Consider the following 14,709-nt stretch of genomic DNA (forward strand, 5'->3'; position numbering starts at 1 on the left):
GAAAACTAAATTGATGCTTTTCAGATTATTTGCGTAAGAAATTGAGCCCATAATCTCTCAAACTGTGCTCAGATTCACCAAAATTTGCAATAAAAATTAATTTCATAATATTACTATTATATATTAATATTAAAAGTCTCATTTTTTTCCCTTTTCCATTGTTGCACTTTGAGATTTTTCGGAATGAAAAGTGCGTTATAAATAAAATCTATTATTCCGAATACTCAGTGATTTAATCTACTATTAAATCTATAGCCAAAGAAAACTTTACTGAGGAGGTGATTTGAAGAAGACGGTCTCATATAAGTTTAGTTATGATGCCTGGTTTAGTTATGAGTTTACGATCTAAAAATCACATTCTTGTGATCAGTAGATACATCATGACAAACGGCGTGCACTGAATGTTTTGACATTGACTAATGAATATGCCTTAATGTTGCATAGTAACGTACAGAGCAAACCCAACCAATGGCAAATGAATGCCCCAGTCATAATCAAAATGCTTTCTATAGCCCTCAAATGAAAAAAGTTTTTAAAAAAAAAAGTAAAAAAAACTCAAGCCCAGCTGTGCGTCTATCATGAGACGTCAAGTCTGACTTCTATTTTCTCCACTCCAGACGTCTCTTCATAGATCTGGCTGGAGCCCAGTGGACGATCACATTACAGTCATGTCACAGCACACAGCTATGATGGATGGCTGTTGTTGGTATTGTAACGTTCATGCACATTATTCACCAGCACTGCTCCTCCAAACAGAGATTGTCTTTCTCATATGGGGCCACCACAGAGCAGGAATGGAGACCGAGAGGTCTCTGAGAGGGACTGTTTCTCATGATGGTCCAATGGCATGACTTGTTTTGGGAGATCCAGTTCATGAGGGTATAGTGGTGGTGCCATGGTTCAATAGTTGCGGGTAAAGGTTGAATGTCTGCTTCATGAGATCAGGGGTTCCCAAGCTTTTTTTTGTTGTTGTCAGCTGAACTCTTATGTTAGACCATTTACTTGAAGTATTCCCTTGAGGCTGCAACTAATTTCCAAATATTTCTATACATATGATGAATAATAAAAAAAAATGTTTGCTTCTTTTTTTGTTTGTATTTGTGTATATACACCAATCACACATAACATTATTCCTTCCTAATATTGTATTGGTCCCCCTTTTGCTGCCAAAACAGCCCTGACCCATCAAGGCATGGACTCCTCTTGACCCCTGAAGGTGTGCTGTGGTATCTGGTCCCAATATGTTAGCAGCAGATCCTTTAAGTCCTGTAAGTTATGAGGTGGGGCCTCCATGGATCGGACTTGTTTGTTCAGCACATCCCACAGATACTTAATTGGATTGAGATCTGGGGAATTTGGAGGCCAAGGCAAAACCTCAAACTCGGTTTTATCTTGAAACCAATCATGTTGCTTTGTGGCAAGGCGCTAGCCTGACATGCCAGACCCACATCAAGATGTTTGGTCTGGGAACTTACCATTGGCAGGGCTCAATCCGAGGGGCGGGATAAACCAAATTCCAAATTCCCTCTGCATGCAATTGGATAGCGCTACAACCAACCAGAGCAAAGTCTAGCAGAGCTAGTTAATAGATTAAACTTTCACCGTATCCGGTCGGCAAAACTCCGAACACTTCTTCCCTTTTTAAGAGGGACTTCAGTGCCGTTCTTTGTTCTTTTCTCAGAGAAAAGCTTAACTCCAAGTCTTCCAGAGTCGTGGTCAAAGCTGATTCGATAGACCACCGTTTTCCAACTTCTTTGATTACAAGTAACACGCAACTCTGCCACCATGTTAAGCCCATCCATCGACTCTATACACGATGTGATTGGCCTGACCAGAGTTTGGTTTTTCCCATACTTGAGACTATAGAGGGTTTTCTGCCGCTTGAGTGCGTCTAGATTTCTAGGCTAGCAGGACGCATTATCCTTCTGAAAGAAACCACAGCCAACAAGGAATACCGTTTCCATGAAAGGGTGTACATGGTCTGCAACTATGTGTAGGTAGGTGGTACGTGTCAAAGTATCATCCATATGGATGGCAGGACCCAAGGTTTTCCAGCAGAACTTTGCCCATAGCATCACACTGCCTCCACCAGCTTGCCTTCATCCCATTGTGCATCCTGTAAAGGTAAGTGATGCACACGCATCCGGCCATCCACGTGATGTAAAAATAAACATTGCTCCATAGTCCAGGTCGATTCTCACATGCCCACTGTTGGTACTCTCAGTCAGCATGGGCACCCAGACTGGTCTGCTATGCAGCCCCATACACAACAAACTGTGATGCAATGTGTATTCTGAAAACTTTCTATCAGAACCAGCATTAACTTCTCAAGCAATTTGAGCTTCAGTAACTTGTCTGTTTGATTGGACCACGTGCATCAATGAGTCTTGGCCACTGATCCTGTCGCTGGTTCACCACTGTTCCTTCCTTGGAGCACTTTTGATAGATACTGACCACTGCAGACCGGGAACACCCCACAAGAGCTGCAGTTTTGGAGATGCTCTGACCCAGTCATCTAGCCATCACAATTTGGCCCTTGTCAAACTTGCTCAAATCTTTAGGCTTGCCCATTTATCCTTCTTTTAACACATCAGCTTTGACGTCAAAATGTTCACTTGCTGCCTAATATATCCCATAACAGGTGCTGTGATGAAGGGATAGTCAGTGTTATTAAATTCATCTCTCAGTGGTCATAATGTTATGCCTGATCAGTGTATATACAGTACACATTTACAGTCCATATATATATATATATATATATATATATATATATATATATATATATATATATATATATATATATATATATATATATATACACTCACCCAAAGGATTATTAGGAACACTGGTTCAATTTCTCATTAATGCAATTATCTAATCAACCAATCACATGGCAGTTGCTTCAATGCATTTAGGGGTGTGGTCCTGGTCAAGACAATCTCCTGAACTCCAAACTGAATGTCAGAATGAGAAAGAAAGGTGATTTAAGTAATTTTGAGCGTGGCATGGTTGCTGGTGCCAGACGGGCCGGTCTGAGTATTTCACAATCTGCTCAGTTACTGGGATTTTCACACACAACCATTTCTAGGGTTTACAAAGAATGGTGTGAAAATGGAAAAACGTCCAGTATGCGGCAGTCCTGTGGGCGAAAATGCCTTGTTGATGCTAGAGGTCAGAGGAGAATGGGCCAACTGATTTTAAGCTGATAGAAGAGCAACTTTGACTGAAATAACCACTTGTTGCAACCAAGGTATGCAGCAAAACATTTGTGAAGCCACAACACGCACAACCTTGAGGCGTATGGGCTACATCAGCAGAAGACTCCACCGGGTACCACTCATCTCCACTACAGAAAGGAAAAAGCTAAACCAAAATTGGACAGTTGAAGACTGAAAAAAAGTTGCCTGGTCTGATAAGTCTTGATTTCTGTTGAGACATTCAGATGAAAGAGTCAGAATTTGGCATAAACAGAATGAGAACGTGGATCCATCATGCCTTGTTACCACTGTGCAGTGGTGGTGGTGTAATGGTGTGGGGGATGTTTAGGCATTGTTTAGGCGTTTAGTGCCAATTAGGCATTGTTTAAATGCCACGGCCTACCTGAGCATTGTTTCTGACCATGTCTATCCCTTTATGACCACCATGTACGTATCCTCTGATAGCTACTTGCAGCAGGATAATGCACCATGTCACAAAGCTCGAATCATTTGAAAAAAAAAGAAAGAAAAAAAGAAAACTATGTTGACCCCCCTGACCTTTGGTGAAATCCATTGGTTGAACTGAAGAGAGCTATATCTTCCAAGTTAATCTTTTTCTGGGACTTGTTAATATCACAAACAGGGCATACCTCTGTTCTCTTTATCATCCAGTCAGTGATAAATAGAGGAGGGCTTCAGTGAGTCTAGAACCGGCTTCAGTGTGTACGGTCACAGGCTTGACATGAGGGAGATCTTATCCTTCATTTCTCTGATGTTTAACTTCTGCTCAGTTACGGAAGGAATGTCTGATCTTTCCCAGAAGCACTGATCTGTGTCCCCTTTTCTTTAGTTATACCTTTATTGTTTTATCTCATCTGAGGTTGCTGATGTTGACAGCAGTTTATACAAGCTTGCAGTGTTAAGTGATTTCTGTGTATCTACTGCCATCATTTGGCCAAATGGAGCTTTGCACTCAATGTAAAAAAAACATAAAAAAAATAAAAATAAAAAAACATTTTTTTTTAAATTCTTTATTCATTATTGTATTCATTCAATAAACTTTAATTATTGTAGTATAATTGGTAAAATTTTTTATATGATTGTATATTAAAATATATACAAGTATTTGAATGTCACATTTAAAAATATCTAAAATGTATTACATGACACAGTGAAATATCAAACCAAGTTGTTTTTCGTTGCACAGATCTTGTTAAGCATAAAAGGAAACCCATTACACACAGCTTTGAGAAATAAAATTGCATGATACAACAAAAAGTAAGACAAAATCCATTTAGAAATATTAGTTTAGCACACTAGTGCCTGAGATCCAGGCCATCAGTGTTGTCCACAATGTGGCTGTGACAGTAATCGCTGCACTTTTGAAATTCTTATCATGGACGTAGTTTATGATGGACATTGCACCCTGGTAAGCTTCTTGACATGTGGGCTGGATTTGATCCTGGGGTAGAATGAAGCCGTGCTGCCCTTCGTCTCTTAACTCAAAAGTGAAGGAGTATGGGATCCCTATGAGTCTGGCAAAATCACGCGAAGAGCCAGAATTTGCATCTGTGGAGAATATTAAAGAATTGTCACAAGTGATTAGCTTGCAATTACTTTTTTTGTTTATGTTTTTACTGGGTGAAGCAAATCTAAATAATTTTCAGAATTTCAGAATGTATCGAATAAACGTAGAATAAAATTCAATGCAATGGTGTCTAAAAAAATCGTAATATACACTAATCAAAAGTTAAATGTTTTAAATGCTAGTGAATTTAAACCCACAGTATCATAATGCACAGTATAAGAATGGATATTCTGCAATTCCTCTGCATTTCACCAGCATCATGTCGACAGATGAGGCAATTAAAATTACACTGTTATGATAGTTTGATTATAAAGTATATTTAAGACTAGAGACCATATAGATCAGTACAGAATGGCACTTTCTGCATTAAACCTCACTCCTTTGACCTCAAGACACGCTCTAGCGACAGATGCTATAGCTTGCAGCCTTAAGCCTCCTTGTTAGAGTGTCCGACTCTCATGCCGGCGGACCTGGGTTCAAGTCCCGGTCCGAACAGAAGGGGTTACATTGGTGTCGTGACCCAGATGGGAGTGAGGTTTAGGGGGGTGAGTGTAACAAAGGCCAGCTAGTAGTAGTTGCTGTGCGAGTAAACCTCACTCCTTTGACCTCAAGAGACACTCTAGCGACAGATGCTATAGGTTGCAGCCTTTAACCTCCTTGTTAGAGCGTCCGACTCTCATGCCGGCGGACCTGGGTTCGAGTCCCGGTCCGAACAGTAGGGGTTAAACATGGAACGGGAAAAGATGCTCTTGAGAGCGTGCGGAAAGTTTTTTTGAAAGAGGGAATTTAAAAGTGTATAAACTATACTAAATTGGGTGATTCTTTTAAATTAGAAAATATCAAATCAGCCTTTAACTATATACAGTGGGTACCCCCTTACATTTTTCACTCTTTGTTATATTGCAGCTATTTGCTAAATTAATTTAAGTATTTTTTTTCTCATTAATGTACACACAGCACCCCATATTGACAGAAAAACACTGAATTTAATAAATAATTTTTGCAGATTTATTAAAAAAGAAAAACTTAAATATCACATAGTCCTAAGTATTCAGTACCTTTACTCAGTATTTAGCAGAAGCACCCTTTTGATCTAATACAGTCATGAGTCTTTTTGGGAAAGATGCAACCAGTTAGTTTACACCTGGATTTGGGGATCCTCTGCCATTCCTCCTTGCAGATCCTCTCCAGTTCTGTCAGGTTGGATGGTAAATGTTGGTGGACAGCCATTTTCAGGTCTCTCCTAAGATGCTCAATTGGGTTTAAGTCAGGGCTCTGGCTGGGCCATTTTAGAGCAGTCACAGAGTTGTTGTGAAGCCACTTCTTCATTATTTTAGCTGTATGCTTAGGGTCATTGTCTTGTTGGAAGGTGAACCTTCGGCCCAGTCTGAGGTCTTGAGCACTCTGGAGAAGGTTTTCATTCAGGATATCCCTGTACTTGGCCACATTCATATTTCCCTTGATCGCAACCAATCGTCCTGTCCCTGCAGTTGAAAAACATCCCCACAGCATGATGCTGCCACCACCATGTTCACTGTTGGAAATGTATTGGACAGGTGATGAGCAGTGCCTGTTTTTTTCATCACACATACCGCTTAGAATTAAGGCCAAAAAGTTCTATCTTGGTCTCATCAGACCAGAGAATCTTATTCCTCACCATCTTGGAGTCTTTCAGGTGTTTTTTTTAGCAAACTCCATGCAGGCTTTCATGTGTCTCATGTGTCTGAGGAGAGGTTTCCGTCAGGCCACACTGCCATAAAGCTCCGACTGGTGGAGGGCTGCAGTGATGGTTGACTTTCTAAAAATTTCTTCCAACTCCCGACTGCATCTCTGAAGCTCAGCCACAGTGATCTTTGGGTTCTTCTTTACCTCTCTCAACAATGCTCTTCTCCCTCGATAGCTCAGTTTGGCCGGACGGCCAGCTCTAGGAAGGGTTCTGGTTGTCCCAAACATCTTCCATTTAAGGATTATGGAAGCCACCGTGCTCTTAAGAACCTTAAATGCAGCAGATTTTTTTGTAACCTTGGCCAGATCGGTGCCTTGCCAAAATTCTGTCGTTTGAGCTCTTCTGGCAGTTCCTTTGACCTCATGATTCTCATTTGCTCTAACAGGCTGTAAGGTCTTATATAGACAGGTGTGTGGCTTTCCTAATCAAGTCCAATCAGTAAAATCAAAGCTGGACTCAAAATGAAGGTGTAGAACCATCTCAAGGATGATCAGAAGAAATGGACGGCACCTGAGTGAACTATATGAGTGTGACACCAAAGGGTCTGAATACTTAGGACCATTTGATATTTCAGTTTTATATATATATATATATATATATATATATATATATATATATATATATATATATATATATATATATATATATATATATATATATATATATATATATATTAATCTGCAAAAATGTCAACAATTACATGTTTTATGTCAATATGTGGTGCTGTGTGTACATTAATGAGAAAAAATAGCAAATAGCTGCAATATAACAAATAGCAAAAAATTTAAGGGGGTCTGAATACTTTCCGTACCCACTGTATTTTGCATCTCTTATTAATATTGACACAAGGGATGCAGGATATATCGGCCACCATATTGGTATCGGCCAATATATTTTTTCATTTAGAATGTTATCGTTAATAACCGATGAGAAAATATGGCCAATATATTAAAGCCAATAAAAATGGATTATTCCTTCAGCTGAGACACTTCAGATGTGCACTGTTCGCCATGATGATTTTGAATTGCTTGAAATATGAGTAAAATCAATTCAGAAATGAAAATAAGGTTAAGTGCAGCAGAAGTCTGTCGAGCTTAAAATTACGATGAGTACAATATAATTTTATATAATATAATTATTGTGTTTGGGTCATGGCTTTTAATTGTGAGACTTGTTTTTGTAATCAGACTAAAAAAATACAGTATAAAACAATTTAGAATTAGATTTATCGGCCAACATTTTGGTTGTCGGCTTTCGAATACAAAGAATTATCGGTTATCAGTATTGGCCAAAATGTTCAAAAGCCGACAGTTTGCTTTATGAATGCCACAGTAAAACAAATACACTATTTTCAGGTATTTAGGTCTGATCACCATTAAAATCTCTTTTGTGTCTTCAGGTACAATTGCAAATCAGTTTAAACACTCACACAGCACATCAGGGGAACTGCCCACTCTGTAGCTCTTCCCATGAACTGCTTTGATGGCTTTAGCCGCAGCGAGACCTACTTCCATCTGCAAACACATTGTGCACATTTAATTCGAAACGGTGTACAATACGCTTGAAGGCTCCAAATCCTAACTTATCCCAAAAGAATTTACACTTCTACTTACCAGTTCATCGTAATTGGGTGCTGAGATGTTTGGGTGTCCGTAGGGGACGAGGATCAGCTGACCATACGAGTGGATGGTGAGATAACAGAGTATTTGGTTTTGATGTGCTCCCAAAAATTCGGTGACGGCTTTGGCCTCAGACTCAGACAGAGCAGTCGGACCGTTATAGATCTCTGAACAGCAGTTCCTGGAGATCCCAACCACTATATGAACAAAGACAGATGGACTAGATCAGAATCTGATGCCTCTGACAGTACTGTACATCAGTATAGGTGTAAAAAAATATATACTTTAGCATTAACTAAATGTTTTGCTCTTGATAACTGCAGTAACATGAATTGTGAATCAGAGCTACTTTGCAAACACACAGGAAATGAAAATGAGGGGTTATCCTTGTAACTTTTCATTTGTTTACTCTTTCAACATTAGGTTTATCTCTGCTACCTTAAGCACGCCTGCAGTTTATGACATGCAGAGGGTGGGAACGTAAAGGAAAGACAAGATTAGTACATTGAGTGCTTTTAAGTCATCTGTTAATTCATGATTATAACCCTTATCTCTCATATATAGCTGGTATTTACATTTTTCAGATGCCAAAAAAGTTAATTCCGTTATCTATTATAGTTTTTTTTTTTTTTTCAGTGCTGGAAATAGTTTTGGCACAAACAATTGCTTGTGAAAATGTCATGCTTTCTTGTGATTTATTATAGCTGAAACTAAAACCATTCATTAAATGTTACTTGAAAAGAAAAATGAAATATATATAAACTAATACTCAGTGACTAAATCTAAAAAATAATAAATATATATTGAAAAGGAAAATGTTACTTACTCCCCCAGTTAGCGTAAAAGTTGCGGTTGAGATCAGTGCCGAAGCAAGTGCAGTTTTCAGTGCCTGGTGATCTGGACTTTCTCCATAGTCGAGTCTTTAAAACACATCATGTTTGCTAAACTTCTGATATTCACGGATATTTTACCTACACCAAATATATGTCATATAGATGTACTCAACTGGATGAAACTTACTGTGTTGTCCTTCCAGGAATAAATATACCCATCCATGTTCAGCACTGGGGTGATATAAAAGTCCAGATTTTTAAATAACGTGTTCACCTTCGAGTCTGTTTTGTAGGAGCCCAGGATCTTTTTCAACATAAAAACAGTTGAATTAAATTGTATTTTTCAGATTAAATATAAGTATAAAGCTTTATAGGTGGAGAAACATATAAATACAAATTGAAATCTTATAATGCACATAACCATCCAGATTAAAATAATAATAATTTTACATAGATAGATAATTTTGCATAAACAAAATTCTGTCATTCACTTTCACTGTTTATTGTGCACATGCATTAGCTGATTGTTTAATCTTAGCATATGAAATGTTTTATGATATATGCTTTTTGAATTCTTTCTCCAGTCTTATTATTAGGGTAACCAAACTACACCTTTACAGTTGTAACTTTACATACAGTGGCAGTTTCAATATTTGTCAGCTTTGCATCTGTTTGTAGTTCTCAGTATAAATAGTACGATAAGCCTTAAAATCCAGAGCATTTTTTAAAGAATAAATTGTTCCTGAGTCTGAAAAACATCTTAACTCAACAGTGGCATTGCATTCACAGATGCACATTATGGTCTGTACATTATGGTCTGACATGTGACATAGCAATGGATGTTATATTTCAGGAAAATAACACTTTAGCTGTACTTCTTAATAAGTTCCCTGTAGTAAAGTCTCACTTCTTTAACAAAATGCTGGCAGAAAGCTGGAGCGATCCATTCTCTGGCATGAATCCCACAGTCCATCCAGACGGCTTTCTTTGGTGTGGTGCTGTTGAAGCCGATCTGCATATCAGATGCAAACAAATGAACAAACAAATGAACAAATACTATGGCAATACCAAGTTTTTTTTTGTGTGTGTTTTGTTTGAGTACCTTGTAATATTAGCATTTTATTTTACAGTCCTATTCCACGTGTACATACAATAACTGGGTAATAACTACTGACCCTGAACCTACTCCTAAACCTAACTTTATCCCATGTAGTGACCTTAACAGTACTCATTTGGGTATGTACACTGTAAGTACTGTAAAAGTGCAACCATTTTCATTGGTCGCCACAAAAGTTTTTAGTAATGAAGTCAAATGTAATCTGAATGGAGTTGCATATTTTTATCTATACTTTTTAAAGGGTCAAAATTAAAATTCTCATTGTTTACTCACCCTGATGTCCCAAAACTCATAAAACCTACACAAATAAAGATATTTTTGATGCAATCAGAGTGGTATCTATGGAGGGGTGCAGAGCCTGCATAGACACCTCCCCCCTCCCATTACCACTTTTAAGGACCAGAAAGGTAGAAAAACATTGTTTATTTGTCACAGTTGTGTCTTGTTATCATCTTGTTTCCGTTCACTATTTAAGTTGCACCCTCACCTTCAGTCTTTGTCCAGTCACTATTATGTTGGCCTTTCTGTTTGTACCTGAGCGTCATTATTAAAGTTTAAGTTTGTATTTTGATCTTCTGAGTCTTCAGCCTGTTCCTGGCGCTCCCGAGTCACATGGACTATTTTAGCGATCTCTTTACTACCTTTCTGGGCATTGAATATAATTAAATAGTTGTCTGTGGAGAGGTCACAGAGCTCTCAGATTTCAAAGATATCTTTATTTGTGATCTGAAGATGAACGACATGAGGGTGAGTAATTAATGACATGATTGCAGTTTTTTGGTGAACTAACCCTTATTTGGAATTAGTACTTACTTTGCAATGCTAAAAAAGTATGTTTTATATAGTATGAATGTGTATAGAATTCATAAGTCCTCTTCCGTGGCCTCATGGGATATAGTGTTCATCATATGCTCAGAATCTTCCTAAAAGTAGTCGGTCATCTGGGCACTTTTTGCCTACTCTTTTTACTCTTTTCAGACATTTATTTGTTGATGACATAGAGTACTGCACTCTACAGTTACGCACCTTCAGTAATGTAATGTTCCTCTTCTCATAAGTTTGTCCATACATCATGCTGGACACAACGTCTGGGTTTTCTCTTTCAATCTGATTCATCCAGGCTGAAATCTGTGTGGAGAGATTTATCAGATCAATACATGTATCAATCAATCAATCAATGTGGATCAACAGCAGAAAGTACAGGATCATCTCACCTCATCCATGGTGTGGTACTTTGTGTAGTCATAAGATTTATATTCCAGTCCACCAGCCAATCTGTAAAGAATTAAAATACTTTACCGATTTAAATAAAGAAAATTATGTAAGTCTTAAAAAAGACTGGTCTTTATGTATCCAAATCTCTTTGTATTCAAAGGGCATCCCATGCTCCAATGTCAGATATCCTATTTACCAAAGCATTGTATTTAGGCTAGAACTTTTCAAACTAAATTTAATTCAACCTAAAACATTACCTGTCCCTGGCCACTAGAGCCAAGACCACCAAAACAGACATTATTGAGCCCTGCATGGTTCTGTTTGCTATCCAAGCTTGTTGAACCTGACAGTGTGAAGCGGGTACAGGCTGACAGTGACTTATAAAGCGATCCTCATCGGATTGAGACAGACACCGGTCAACACCTCAATCGAGAGTGTAAACCACAGATAACTAAGTTAATATTTAAACCCAAGACTTCTATCCCCACCTTAAGGTACAACATCAAATGTACCATAAATCTGGACTAATACTAAGCATTGTGACAATATATACTAAAAATATCCTTTACTGTGCAATAAACTCATATACTTTATGCTGCTTAGATTTTGTTTTGTGTGATGAGTTCAAACTGTGAACTTTAACCACAAGCCATCGGGCCGGCTCACAATCACCAGTAATAATATCTGAGCAATTTAGCATCATCAAATCCAGCAATCACTTATCAGCAGTAATGAGTATTTCCCTTGGCCCAGGCATCATTATTAACACAGGTTATATAATTTTATTGTGATATGACATGTTATGACATCCTATAGACAGAAGCAGTTCAATGGTCAAAAGACATGACTTTCCATTATTATGGATGCAATGCTTAGTACATTTTACAATTTTTAATGGTTTTAATAAAACCATTGCTGATATTTTCATTTATAATGTGAATGAAATATACTGCATATACTTGCTACATCAATGCTAATTGATGTGATTCATTATACTGTATGTTTGATTTATTACTACACCTATAGCATTCCTCACTTTTTTATTGTAGTGCCACACATAATATGGTTCCTACGCAGTTTGGAGAAGTATGGAATTTGGGAAAAGTATGGAATTTGATTTGAATAATTTCCAAGTCTGGACAAGTATTGAAAAATGAGTATGGCGGAAAGGTGTTTTCAGACTATTGCCTCTATTCAGTTTTCTAAGAAGAATTTCTAAAAAACGTATCATACAATCAGGGATTCTTCATGGCAAACGTTTAATGAAGTGATTATTATTATTATTATTATTATTATTATTATTATTATTATTACTTTTATTTGAGACAGCGACAGTGCACAATAAAAACATTAGCCTTGTTTATAACAAGGAGAGATGCATTGCACCGGGTTTTAGCAAATTGCTATTTTCCACCCGTAGTCCCTGGGCAGGTAGAAATAGAAACATACAATAAATTAACAGTTACTAAAATAGTTGTGCAAAATGGCAATTACAGAGTTTTAAATACACACATTTCAACATCATTTAAAACAATGTACCCCCTCCCACCACCCTTTCCAAAATAACATGCCCCCCCCCCCCCCATCACACACACACACACACACACACACACACACTCACTCACAAATGTCTACAAATTTGCTGTGACAACATCCAATTTCTTGTGAGACATGAAAATGTTTTAAAATCCGTACAATTAATTCGCTCTGTTGGAAGTAAATTCCATTGCTTTATGGCAACAAAAGAAAATGAGGATTTGGCAAAAGAAGTCCTGCGTTTAGGAACACTACATTCACCTCTAGTAACTGATCGGGTAACTCTTATTTTTTTCTCTGAGTTAAGTTTGATCATTTTTTTCAAAGTTCATTTTTCATGAACTTAATTTCTGCCCAGGCGACCTCTAGTGGACCTCTAGTGTTTAATATTTTAGTATTAAACACTTCACTAAAATAATCTTTATTAAAATTCCACTTAAAGGTGCACTATATAACTTTTCGGTCCACTAGAGGTCGCCTGGGCAGAAATTAAGTTCATTGCGGTTATTAACATTACTGTGATATGAAGCAGAGCAGGACCGAGTGTGGTGGAGCTGAACAAGGCTGCTGGAGCGATTGTTAATGATGAACGCAAACGCCTCACTGTGTGTTCACTCGGTGGCTACTATAAGACACTTGTTGTACACTGCAGTAAGCTAGATCAATATTAGGCATGGTAAAATATGGTACTAGTGGTAAATCAGGAAAACTAGATTTAAGGGTTATGAATTGAGAAATCAATCACAGGCTGGAGAATACTTTATTTGTTGGTTCATGGCAATTCGGGAACAGACTCAGACAAAGCCCAACGTCCTGGTGCTGTGTGTTTTCCAGACGAGCTACAAAAATGTAAGCTCATCTCCAGGCCATGAATCTTAAACAGTAAAATAATAATCCTTTCTTGATCTGCTTTGTTCACTCTCTTGACTTGATATTTGAAGGATGTGTGCGCACGCATGTGTGTGTGGTTCACGGTTAAATCCATCGACCGGGCAGGCCAAGTAATACAAAAAAAATATTCCAATAAACCGCAGCTGGATGAGAGATAAATCATTGTTTGTTAGATAAAGACGTTTTGCAAGTCCTATGAGACAATTATTCCGGTTGTCATTTCCCCATATGCTTTCAAAACAATCCCTCCCTCATTTGAACTTACATGGGAGCAGAAGCTCATCAAATATGCAAATCTTAACCAATCCGAGCTATGGGCGTTTACTTCCAAGTCTACTTTGTGGCACGTCCAGCAAAACCCAGCGTTCAGGAGAGAGCCTCAAAAACAGTGTAGAAAATAGCCTATTAATTATTCATTATGATGTTTATGAATGTAAAAAACACACAAACATCATTAGTTGACCTCAGACAACAGTATATATTTTTTTTAAAGCCAGTTTACGACACTGTTAAGCAATAAGACTAACTGTTGTTGTTGATATACAATGATTCGTTTTGTCCATGAATCAAACAGTTTCTCAGCTGTCTAATAAAACACATAACATTAAAGCGTCTTTGGTGTTTACATGGTTTCTACAAAATAAAACCAGAAATTGAGGGTATCGCGGGTATGATGTCATTGATAGGCATGGACAATATATATATATATATATATATATATTATTTAGATTAAATAACAAATGAACATGTTTTATGGAATTCATTATAGTTGTTATTAAAAGTTTTCAGCAGGCAAGAGAATAAAATGAAATAATTTCGTAAAGTTTAAGAACCAGCGGTGTGTGAGTGTGAGAGCAGTGTAGGCCTGCTGCTGTTAGTGGTTAGCATCCATTAGTTTACACGGTTAATTACGGTGCAACTTTGCACTGAAACTCTCATGAAATCATTCTCCCTTCGGGTGATTTTGTCCCTCATGGCACGTTTCAG

At 37.7% G+C, this 14,709-nt stretch overlaps 1 protein-coding gene across 1 annotated transcript in view; it reads right to left on the reverse strand.

The window, feature by feature from the left end:
- Positions 1-4,344: 4,344 nt before the first annotated feature.
- cpo (carboxypeptidase O) overlaps positions 4,345-14,709 on the reverse strand; it is a 34,089-nt gene continuing 23,724 nt past the window's right edge. Inside the window, exons 5-12 of the mRNA XM_067442513.1 lie at positions 11,295-11,355; positions 11,107-11,208; positions 9,871-9,975; positions 9,151-9,267; positions 8,957-9,050; positions 8,125-8,327; positions 7,941-8,025; positions 4,345-4,766 (exon numbers count right to left, since the gene is read on the reverse strand). Of these exons, the coding sequence (XP_067298614.1) occupies positions 4,501-4,766; positions 7,941-8,025; positions 8,125-8,327; positions 8,957-9,050; positions 9,151-9,267; positions 9,871-9,975; positions 11,107-11,208; positions 11,295-11,355 (1,033 nt within the window). The 3' untranslated portion in view covers positions 4,345-4,500. The remainder of the gene's footprint in view (positions 4,767-7,940; positions 8,026-8,124; positions 8,328-8,956; positions 9,051-9,150; positions 9,268-9,870; positions 9,976-11,106; positions 11,209-11,294; positions 11,356-14,709) is intronic.

This window comes from Pseudorasbora parva, chromosome 4 (assembly GCF_024679245.1).
Source record: "Pseudorasbora parva isolate DD20220531a chromosome 4, ASM2467924v1, whole genome shotgun sequence".
Classification (NCBI taxonomy): Eukaryota; Metazoa; Chordata; class Actinopteri; order Cypriniformes; family Gobionidae; genus Pseudorasbora; species Pseudorasbora parva.